The sequence below is a fragment of the Perca flavescens genome, chromosome 22 (assembly GCF_004354835.1).
Source record: "Perca flavescens isolate YP-PL-M2 chromosome 22, PFLA_1.0, whole genome shotgun sequence".
Classification (NCBI taxonomy): Eukaryota; Metazoa; Chordata; class Actinopteri; order Perciformes; family Percidae; genus Perca; species Perca flavescens.
Genome location: NC_041352.1, coordinates 5375754 through 5388191, shown reverse-complemented (window position 1 = coordinate 5388191; position 12438 = coordinate 5375754). Strand labels below are relative to the sequence as shown.

General features: G+C 37.9%; 1 protein-coding gene across 4 annotated transcripts in view; it reads left to right on the top strand.

Moving 5' to 3' along the window:
• Nucleotides 1–7907, top strand: part of hecw1a (HECT, C2 and WW domain containing E3 ubiquitin protein ligase 1a) — a 96918-nt gene extending 89011 nt beyond the window's left edge. For all 4 annotated transcript variants that reach the window (XM_028569102.1, XM_028569101.1, XM_028569104.1 and 1 more), the window contains one exon: nt 3531–7907. In XM_028569102.1, coding sequence (XP_028424903.1) covers nt 3531–3642 — 112 coding nt within the window. In that variant the 3' untranslated portion in view covers nt 3643–7907. The remainder of the gene's footprint in view (nt 1–3530) is intronic.
• The last annotated feature ends 4531 nt before the right edge of the window (nt 7908–12438 follow it).

Sequence of the window (12438 nt, the reverse complement as noted above, 5' to 3'; positions counted from 1 at the left end):
AGGACATACCGCTCCACCTTTGGCGTTTTTCGTTGTCACATGATAAACTCACAGGTGCTGCTAATGCTGCTAATGGGTATCGTAGCTTCCCGGCCCCGGGCAAGTTTGAAAAAGGAAACATGGAGGACCACATGTATTCAAAATCAAAATATCAGGAACAGGAGTCTTCTTCTTCTTCGCCCAGAAAAAGACAAAGGATATTGAAAGGAGCAAGAGACCAGCTTTTGAAGCGTGAAGGCTACCGTAGCTGTAATACTAGGGGTGGGAATCACCAGAGGTACCACGATACGATATTATCACGATACTTAGGTCACGATACGATATTATTGCGATTTTAAACATATTGCGATATTCTGCAATATATTGCAATTTATTACCTTTTTTCCAACTTAATTATGTCCCCAAAGGAAAACTTTGTCAACATCTGTTTGTTCATCTCACATGAATTGTATTGCTGTAAAATGTGACTGTCAAGCTCACTAACTAACAAACACTTTCATGAATAGGTTATAAATGTTGTATACACCTGGCAAACTGAACGGTTTGCATTTTTAATTAAGGTGGACTAGACTGTAATACAAACAGGTATGCACTGCTGTGCTACTACAGGTATTTTTTACAATGCAACTTGTACAAAAAAAGTTGTGCAGGCCCTTCAGCCCCTAGTGAATTAGAAAGGCAATAACTGTTACATTTAAATAAAATAAAACATGTAGCCTTACATTCAAACAAAATGTTACAATTAAATAAAATGCAACATGTACTCTTTAAACAAAATGTGCTACTGTTTGCTGCCAACCTTGGTACAAAAAATTTTTCAAAAACATTTGGACAGTGAAGGAATGTCAGCATTCTTGCTCAGAAAGAGGAGCTGATCTACATGCTCTGAACTCAGAGTGCTCCTTTGTGCTGTGACAATGTCTCCAGCCGTCGAGAAGACCCTTTCGGCTGAGACGGTAGTACCTGGGATACAAAGGTATCTTTTTGCCAGCTTGGCCAGGAAAGGATAGACTCGCTCATGTGATTTCCACCAGCTTAGAGGCTCTTCTGTGAGTGACAGTGGTGTGACCTCCTGGTATCTTTTCACTTCCTCCTCAGCTATGGCAGATAATGATTTTGTTGGGGCTCCAACATCACCATCAGTCTGACCAAGTAAGTCTGTTAGCCCACATGACTTCCTCATCTTGGCTGGTCCGGGTTCCTCTTCAGTATAGCCAGGTTCCTCCTGATGCTCCTGGACTTCTGGCTCAGAGATGGTCTGCAGTCTAATTTTTTTCCTGTAGAATTCACACACACACAGAAGGAGAGAATAAATATGTACTGTATCTTTAATTAAGTATGCAGAAAATGTTTATATTTGGTAATTTATACTTTGTCTTTATTTTTTTAATCTTTACTAATATGACTACAATATTAGTAGAGAGTGACATGTGGGTTAAAAAGTATTCTGCTTCTATTATTTTGATTACCTGAAGGGTTACTGCCTCGGCAACCACTCTGGCAAAGGTGTCCTGTCTCTCCTCTGGGGACAGGAATGGCAGGGTTTTAAACCGGGGGTCCAGGGATGATGCTGTGTAGAGGGTGTTCTTCTCTGCTGCACTGGCATATCTCTTGTTAAGATCTTGACTGATGCTTTGTTTGACGTCTCTGATCAGCGCTGTGTCACCAGTGTTGTCCTGTGTGTTATGCAACAACTGTGCGAGCAGCGGCGCGACGAGTGAGAGAGTAGGATTCTTTTCCTCGGACATCACAGTGGTCGCCACTTACATCGACTTCAATGCCCGCACAATTTCTTCAGCGTTCCCAATATCAGACTCAATCAATGTGAAGACATCTGTGCTACTCTTTCTTACTTCGGGAGACAACAGCGCTGCACAAGCGGCAGGCTGCTGTTCAAGAAACCGCAGTAGCATTTCATAAGCACTGTTCCATCTCGTGCTGACATCAGTCTTCGGTTTATGGGTCGGGAGCTGTAACATCATCTGTTTTTTTTCTCCAAAGCGTGGTTGGCCACCGTGCTTCTGTTGAAAAAGCTGGTTATTCGCCGTACTCTCCCCATGAGCCTGGCCACTGCTGGCAGATTTAACGCGCGCTGCGACGCCAGATTCAGCGTGTGTGCGAAACACTTCACATGGAGGTGTCCCGCTAACTGAACGGCAACGGCCATGTTAGAAGCGTTGTCGGTGACAACCACCAGGTTTTTGTCTGCAATCCCCAATTCCCGTGCTGCATTTGGCAGAAGGTTAGCAATGTTTGCCCCGGTGTGACTTTCGTGTACTGCTCTAGTTTGGAGAACGTGAGACAGCAGTTGCCAGTCTTCTGTGAGATAATGAGCTGTTATAGTCACATAGGAATCCACTGCCCGTGACGTCCATGCATCACAAGTCAATGCAACACGTTCTGCTTTCCTGAACTTTAAGCTTAACTTCTCTGTAGAGCTTGGGTACGGCTGTATCCGTGAAAAAACGGCGCGACGGAGTCACGTACCTTGGTTCCAGTGTTTTTAGCAAGTGACAAAATCCCTCATTTTCCACAACGTTGTATGGACGCAGGTCTTTGCACATGAAGTAGGCGATGGCTTGAGTTATTTTTTTTAGCTCGCTCTGAATTGGGAGGTAGCTTTGTCAAGCTAAGTGTGTCCAGTGTTGGTTGGTTTTTCGGCGGAGCTGGTTTAGCATTAGCTTTACCGTCCTCGGCTAACGCTAACTCTGGATGGTGCATATACTGTCTATGGGATGGTGGCGTGTGAGATGAGCCCTCATGTGGTATTCCCTGAGTATTTTATTTGCATACGACACTCCTTGCAAATCCCATGTCTTGTGTCCATCTCACTTGTCCCCTCCTTGTTAAAAAAAACCCGATAAAAGTCCGAACGCTTGATTTAAACGCAGATGGTGCATTTCTGATTTCTTTCTCTGATGCTGCCATGTTTATTTTATCTTCATCCTCCTGCACGCTGACAGTCACCCCGCTGACCTCACCAGAAAACAAACAGCGCCATCTGGTGGACTGAATAAGCAATTTATTTTATTATTCTACTACCAAAAAGTTAAATTCTCATGTGCAATTTAAATAATAAAAGATCGATACTTGGCGTCTGTGTATCGATATAGTATTGCCACGGGAAATATCGCGATACTATGCTGTATCGATTTTTTCCCCCACCCCTATGTAATACGTACTTGGAACTGCGTGGTGCGAGAGAGTTGATTGCGATATGTGATCTCAACGCTAGATGGGAGAAATTCCCACACATTGGACCTTTAAGTATCACCGAAATTGCCGCCAATCAGCTGACTATCAGCAAACACTATTAGCACTTGTTTCCCATGAGTCAACTTATGAATGAAATACAAAACCATGTTAGTATGAGGAAACACTTTTAAATAGTCTCTACAGCTTACTTCATTATAATGTGAATGAAAAAAATAACAAAAAAGTGAAATAGCTTCATGTATTCTCTTCTAGCAATGACTCTCCATACTCTCAAATAGTATGCCTGTCTTTTTCTTTCTCCCTCCCTCTCTCAGGGCTCACACCTGTTTTAACCGTCTGGACCTTCCTCCGTACCCTTCATACACCATGCTGTATGAGAAACTGCTGATCGCCGTGGAGGAAACCAGCACGTTTGGCCTGGAGTGATCCAGAAAAGACACGCAAATCAACACCGGATTTCTCTCTGCTTGACACGTGCCGGGCTAACTGCAAAAAAATGCAGCTCCAGTGGGCTCGCGACGTGTCAAAGATTACTGGATTGTACTCAACAATGTTCTTCGTCATCTGAGTGGATGTCACTGTTATGGTACTATGTTGTAGAGTCTCTCACTTAGCTGTGAGGATCTTAATAACCAGCACCTAGCGCTTAGTAGGCTACACCACAGCAGGACTACAGTTATTTAAATATTCATCATTAATGATTAATAATCATTAATTATTAATGATTAATAATAATAACATTATTACATTATTAATCATTAAGACTTGAGAATATGTGACGCTACAACAGCGTTTTTAAGATATATATCCAAAGAAAATGGAATTAAAATCATTTAGAGTTGCATTTGCCAAAATGCATCATATATCCAACAGTAAAAGTACTACAATCAAATTATAGCTACACTATTGTGTAGAATTGAAGAACTTTACATAAAATCTAAGACATTACTATGAGAGCTATACTTGAGAACTTGTTGGTATTAATCTTTATATATATACATATATATCCTTACACCTGGGTTAAAATTTTGATTTCACAGAAAGGATCTAAATTATAAAGTATTGATGATAAAAGCTATGGTATGCTCATATACGGTAAAGACAAGGAGGAACATATACATACAAAACATATATAAAGAAAAATATTTTACAGAAGTGACTACTGTTTTCACTTCATCAAAGTTAATTGGAACATTTGGTCACCTAAAATCTTGTTCAGCATCAACCAGGCTAGCTGCCCGCATCGGCAAACTCGAGGCTCCAAAACAGCAGTCCATAAACCAATGGGTGACGTCACAATGCTGCGTCCACTATTTTTACTGTCTATCATAACAAAGCTTTATTTTTCTGCATTTAGCTGTATTTTATCTGGACTGTGGTGAGCCAGTAGGAACCTGCCTGAAAATCTGAGACTGGGATCTGGAACATAAAGAATTAAAGAATATTTAATATAATATATAAATATATTAATGTAATATAGCTTTATGCCAGAAACCTGCCATTTCAAGGCCCTTGGGATGATCAGTAGACTCTTACAATCAAATCTAAAACTGTAACCAATATAAAGATGCTTGTATGATATAGATCTTGTCTGTTTGCCCCAGTCAGAGCTGCACTTTAGCGATCGGAGTGGATATTTTGACAACAAAAAAAAACATGCAGAGCTGCAGAAGTAGGATATGGGCATGGATATGGACGAATGGATTACTTTTACTAGACCGTTTAGCATTTGGGTTTAAGTTATACAAAAAAAATAGGTATTTGCTTAGAAATAGGAGTGGTCTGGCACAACGAAATTACAGAAACAGTAATATAGGGATATTTCATAAACAGTTGGCCTTTGGTCTAATTTAGATACAGTACACCAACAGCATAAAAGGTAAAATGTGTGGTATATCCCCTTAAAGGTCTAATAGGTAGTTACAGACTCAACAACCACTACAATACTTTATCCAGTTGGATCTCAAGAAGTATTGGTATCGTCCAGAAGGGCCTAGATCTGGAACTGTCTCCCTCTGGTTTAGTCCAAGGTGTGGACAGGGGCTGGGTGCTGATTATCTCTGAATGGACAGCGATGTTACTGACGAAGAACTTTGACGGTCTCTCCAAGCTTTTTTTGCTCTGCTATGATTTCAAAAGTAGAGACAGTGGTGTCACATCTCTCTCAAAGTAGCCATCACTTCCAACACAAGGGCTTATGGGATTCCTTCTGTAACGACGGAAGGTGATCGTGTCAACCAAGCAATCAGGTAGCTTAGGATTCCTTGACGACAAAGAATGAACACCGTCTCCAGCTGTCAAAGGGGACTTTCTGTGAATCCTTTTGGCCAGAATGGTGCTTCAACTTTCAGCATCCCTGGTCCTGCTGTTTGAATGGAAAATGCTTTTACTCTTCAAGTCCTCCACTGATAAACTTGCTCTCTCTTGACTGCGTACCTTCACAATGGTGTTGCTATTCGCACGGAGCAGGTACTCCAATATCCCAAACCTTTGCTGTCTCAAACAATGTGAGTGGTGCAAAGCAACGTGTAGGTCTCCAAGGGCCTAGGATGATTTCATTGGCTCCCTGGTATATACTTGTTATGTGTACAGGGGCCTTTAAACAAACCAGTGTAATATATGCAATAGTTAAGACCTTTACTCCAACGTGTTCCACAGTCTACCCTGTTGTTTAAGACAATGACCGACTGCAGTGTACCCTCAGCATTCCCCAGCCTCTAGTCCAGTAATGGAACTGTGCCTCAGTTACTTACTGCCTCATATGTGGCCTGTGGGGTTGTGGCAAGTACTGATTAGTATTTGCCTTGGTTCTTTTTGAAAACAATTTGCATGTTCTCCTAGTGTCCTTGTGGGTTTCCTCTCATACTTTAAACACAAGGAAGGTTTATTGGAGACTGTGACAGCCCATTTACAGTTAACCACCTCATGTGTCTTGGGCAGATAGCTATCTGATATGAAACGAATGAATGCAACCAAAAAGCATTAATCCGGCACATTGTTAAAAAGGTATAAAAAATGTCATCTCTCATTATCCCTTCTCCTGCCAGGTGTAACTACGCGGTTTGTGATTGCAACCATTGGTTGGTCTTTATGATTAAAGGGAAACTCATCAAAGTGTGTTTCCAGGTTTTGGGACATTTTAGTGCATATGTGAAAAAGAAATGTGTATAAAGCCTCTAGGGATGTCACATCAGCGACTTTTATGAAGTTTGAAAAATGTGTTAACTGGCGGTGAATATAAGAAGTGAACTTACCAGACCTCTGTAGCCCGCTCCTCACGCAAAGGCTCAAGGCTAGAGGCTCCAGGCCACACTAGCCAAGTGGCTACATTCCCAACTGAACGGAGTCCAAATTAACTTTTGGCCAAGTGCTTTTGTTGCCTAAACCTAACTACATGTTAACCATAGTTTATTTGCTATGATGACAATCTTTCCCTAATCTAACCACATCACAGTTGCCAGATATTGTACGAAATGACAAATTGTTTAAGTTGTTGCCATTGGATGTAAAAAAGAAAAAAATTAACATTGTTTTCTGCCAGTGGGTGATACTGACATTTTCAGTGTAAATGGGGCCTAAATTACACACAGTTAAAGACATTTGTATGTTAGCCTTGAAAGAGAGTGGCAACCTATACAGCATCCTTCCCTGTTATTCACCCAAAGCATGATGGGATACGTTCCAGCCCCTGACCCTGAATAGGACTAAGTGGCACGAGCAAGATAGGACAAAGCTGTGATTATGTTGCATCTTTTTTCTGTGTTTTTTTCTACAATCTTTTGTACTGTATCGGATCTATAAGTAAAGGGAAGTCCAGAAGCTTTCCTTGAATGTTTTTTTTTTGTCGTTTTTTGATGATATGAAAAGAAGCATCAGTTCAAGAGTTTGCCTTCACTTTTAAAGCTTTGAGTTTTGATATGTGTCTTTTCTATTATCCATTAGGCTATCTGGTTATGTGTGGCTTAGTGCAGGAAATGTGCTACTGTCACATCCTCTGTTTCATTATTTTTCTTCCATGTTACAGACGTCTCACAGTGTCATACAATTCAGAGCTGCTATCCAGAAAATACTATGTACTTCAGACAGTTTTGACAACAAATAACATGCATAAAATTAAAAGATTTTGTATGTAATTTGTTAAAAATGTAAAGACGAAACGCAGCATATACAAAACGAAAAAGTAAAGTATACAGAAATCTTGTTTTTATTGGGCTGATATGTTTATTACATACAATGCCGATCTTAAACACATTACTTTGGAGGATACATTGTTAACATTCATTCCATAGCACTGAGTGCATTGTTAGCAGCTATTATATGAATATTTAAATACGTTTTTGGAAAAGTCAAGAACTGGGAGGGGTCTACAGAAAGGTAAGGTGTAGCAGATGTTTGGTATTTGTGTTTTTTCAAGCTATTTATTTGTATTTAAACAGATAATTTAAGGGAATTTGACAAAGGGAATATGTGAATGACTAGACGTGTGGTGGCAACTTTGCTGGGAGGTGACACTGAAGCATGCAAATTTATTGTTTTGTTTCTTGTTTAGTGTGCGTGGATTATACACATATGTACATAATGAAGAAAGGTACAGTTCTGATTTGTCTGAGAATGGGTTGCTAAAAACTCAGGCTGTGCTTTCACTCCACTACACCATACAACTGAATCTCAATAAAATGGTCACTTTGTTACTTTGCTGCCATTGTGTGGGTATATTGTACATATTGAAACTAAAAAACAAAGACATGAATATTAGAAAGTGACAATTAAATCTCAAGTTCCATTCTTGACAAAATTGACAACTAAATTCTTATCACAAGGTAACATTAACTTCCACACTTCTATGTTTTGGGAGAAAAAAAAACATTATGCCAAAATCTAAAAATATATATATATACACTATACTAACTTTGTTTTTTCAGGGCCTTCAGCCACACTTTATGACATTCGTGAGCTGATGGGATTTACATTACTTTATTACATTTACAACGTTATCATAACATAGAAATCAGGGCCAGAATTGTGAAAATAATTCCAAAGTTTTATCTAAGTAATAAAATAAGAAAGTGTTATCCAGCTGCCTTTAGTACTTGCATGTTTAAATTGACTCCATAGTATAGTATGTTGAAATAAGTGATACAAAAATCATAGTATAGTATGTTGAAAAGTGATAAAAAATAGTCATAATATAGTATGTCGAAAGTCATAGTACAGTATGTCGAAATAAGTGATAAAAAGTCATAGTATAGTATAGTGTGTCGAAATAAATGATGAAAAGTCATAGTATCAAAAGTGATAAAAAAGTCATAGTATAGTATGTCGAAAAAAGTGATAAAAAAGTCATAGTATAGTAAATCGAAAAAAGTGATAAAAAGCCATAGTATAGTATGTCGAAAAAAAGGGATAAAAAGGCCATAGTATAGTATGTTGAAAAAAGGGATAAAAAGACCATAGTATAGTATGTCAAAAAAGTCATAGTATAGTATGTCGAAAAAAGGGATAAAAAGGCCATAGTATAGTATATCAAAAAAAGTGATAAAAAGGCCATAGTATAGTACATCGAAAAAAGTGATAAAAAAGCCAAGAATAGTATGTCAATAAAAGGGATAAAAAGGCCATAGTATAGTATGTCGAAAAAGGCCATAGTATAGTATATTGAAAAAAGTGATAAAAAAGCCATAGTATAGTATGCTGAAAAAAGGGATAAAAAGCCATAGTATAGTATGTTGAAAAAAGTGATAAAAAGGCCATAATATAGTATGTCAAAAAAAGTCATAGGGCTATTGCAGCACATCGGTACACTGAAAAAGGGATAAAAAGGCCATAGTATAGTATGAAGAAAAAAGTGATAAAAATGTCATAGTATAGTATGTCGAAAAAAGTGATAAAAAAGCCATAGTATAGTATGTCGAAAAAGGCCATAGTATAGTATGTCGAAAAAAGGGATAAAAAAGCCAAGTATAGTATGTCAATAAAAGGGATAAAAGGCCATAGTATAGTATGTCAAAAAAAAGTGATAAAAAGGCCATAGTATAGTATGTTGAAAAAAGGGATAAAAAGGCCATAGTATAGTATGTTGAAAAAGGTGATAAAAAGGCCAAAGTATAGTATGTCGAAAAAGGCCATAGTATAGTAAATCGAAAAAAGTGATAAAAAGGCCATAGTATAGTATATCAAAAAAAGTGATAAAAATGCCATAGTATAGTAAATCGAAAAAAGTCATAGTGCTATTGCAGCACATCGGCACACTGAAAAAGGGATAAAAAGGCCATAGTATAGTAAATCGAAACAAGGGATTAAAAAAGCCATAGTATAGTATGTTGAAAAAAGTGATAAAAAGGCCATAGTATAGTATGTTGAAAAAGGCCATAGTATAGTATATCAAAAAAAGTGATAAAAAAGCCAAGTATAGTATGTCAATAAAAGGGATAAAAGTCATAGTATAGTATGTCGAAAAAAGGGATAAAAAGGCCATAGTATAGTATGTTGAAAAAAGGGATAAAAAGGCCATGGTATCGTATGTTGAAAAAAGTCATAGTATAGTATGTTGAAAAAGGGATAAAAAAGTCATAGTATAGTATGTCGAAAAAAGTCATAGTATAGTATGACTAATAACAGTAAGAAATAATAAGTATGAGAAACAGTAGTCATTGTGCCGATTGCTGCTATTGTAGCACATCGGCACACTGAAAAAGGGATAAAAAGGCCATAGTATAGTATGTCAAAAAAAAGGGATAAAAAAGCCATAGTATAGTATGTCGAAAAAAGGGATAAAAAGGCCATAGTACAGTATGTTGAAAAGTGATAAAAAAAGCCATAGTATAGTATGTCAAAAAAATGGATAAAAAAAACCCTATGTATAGTATGTCGAAAAAAAGGGATAAAAAAAGCCATAGTATAGTATGTTGAAAAGTGATAAAAAAGCCATAATATAGTATGTTGAAAAAAGGGATAAAAAAGCCATAGTATAGTATGTCAAAAAAAGTCATAGTATAGTATGTCGAAAAAAGTGATAAAAAGTCATAGTATAGTATGTCGAAAAAAGTCATAGTATAGTATGTCAACAAAAGTGATAAAAATGCCATAGTATAGTATGTTGAAAAAAGGGATAAAAAGGCCATAGTATAGTATGTCGAAAAAGGCCATATTATAGTAAATCAAAAAAAGTGATAAAAAAGCCAAGTATAGTATGTCAATAAAAGGGATAAAAGGCCATAGTATAGTATGTCAAAAAAAAGTGATAAAAAGGCCATAGTATAGTATGTTGAAAAAAGTCATAGCGCTATTGCAGTACATCGGCACACTGAAAAAGGGATAAAAAGGCCATAGTGTAGAATGTTGAAAAAAGTGATAAAAAGGCCATAGTATAGTATGTCGACAAAAGTCATAGTATAGTATGTTGAAAAAGGGATAAAAAAGTCATAGTATAGTATGTCGAAAAAAGTCATAGTATAGTATGACTAATAACAGTAAGAAATAATAAGTATGAGAAACAGTAGTCATTGTGCCGATTGCTGCTATTGCAGCACATCGACACACTGAAAAAGGGATAAAAAGGCCATAGTATAGTATGTCAAAAAAAAAGGGATAAAAAAGCCATAGTATAGTATGTTGAAAAAAGTCATAGTATAGTATGTCGAAAAAAGTCATAGTAGAGTATGACTAATAATAGTAAGAAATAATAAGTATGAGAAACAATAGTCATTGTGCCGATTGCTGCTATTGCAGCACATCGGCAAGCCATAGTATAGTACGTCGAAAAAAGTGATGAAATGCCATAGTATAGTATGTCGAAAAAAGTCATAGTGCTATTGCAGCACATCGGCACACTGAAAAAGTGATAAAAAAGCCATAGTATAGTATGTCGAAAAAAAGTGATAAAAAGGCCATAGTATAATATGTTGAAAAAAGTGATATAAAAGCCATAGTATAATATGTCGAAAAAAGTCATAGTATAGTATGACTAATAATAGTAAGAAATAATAAGTATGAGAAGCAATAGTCATTGTGCCGATTGCTGCTATTGCAGCACATCGGCACACTGAAAAAGGGATAAAAAGGCCATAGTATAGTACGTCGAAAAAAGTGATGAAACGCCATAGTATAGCATGTTGAAAAGTGATAAAATAAAAGTCATAGTATAGTATGTCGAAAAAAGTCATAGTATACTATTTATGTATACAGGCAGATGTAGATGAGTGGATAAGGTGATGGGCTGCTTATCCTTTGTTCTCTGTATGCGTGGGTTCGAGTCCAATCCTTGTCCAACCATAGTGAGTTGTTCTGCTACTGTTGAGTCTCAGCTTAATAACGGGATTATTTCAAATAATTATCTTTGCTACAATGTTATCAGTTTCTCACAGAGAAATGCTAATGTTGTCAGTACTTTAGTATACTATGTTGAAAAAAGTCATAGTATAGTATGTCGAAAAAAGGGATAAAAAGACCATAGTATAGTATGTCAAAAAAAGTGATAAAAAAGTCATAGTATAGTATGTTGAAAAAAGTCATAGTATAGTATGTCAAAAAAAGTGATAAAAAAGTCATAGTATAGTATGTCGAAAAAAGGGATAAAAAGCCATAGTATAGTGTGTTGAAAAAATGATGAAAAAGGCCTTTTATCACTGGCCTTTTTAATCACTTTTTTCAACATACTATACTATCCATCCATCCATCTTCATCCGCTTATCCGGTGTCGGGTCGCGGGGGGAGCAGCTCCAGCAGGGGACCCCAAACTTCCCTTTCCCGAGCCACATTAACCAGCTCCGACTGGGGGATCCCGAGGCGTTCCCAGGCCAGCTTGGAGATATAATCCCTCCACCTAGTCCTGGGTCTTCCCCGAGGCCTCCTCCCAGCTGGACGTGCCTGGAACACCTCCCTAGGGAGGCGCCCAGGGGGCATCCTTACCAGATGCCCGAACCACCTCAACTGGCTCCTTTCGACGCAAAGGAGCAGCGGCTCTACTCCGAGCTCCTCACCCTATCTCTAAGGGAGACGCCAGCCACCCTCCTGAGGAAACCCATTTCGGCCGCTTGTACCCTGGATCTCGTTCTTTCGGTCATGACCCAGCCTTCATGACCATAGGTGAGGGTAGGAACGAAAACTGACCGGTAGATCGAGAGCTTTGCCTTCTGGCTCAGCTCTCTTTTCGTCAAAACGGTGCGATAAATTACATACTATACTATGACTTTATCACTTTTTTCAACATATTATACTATGGCC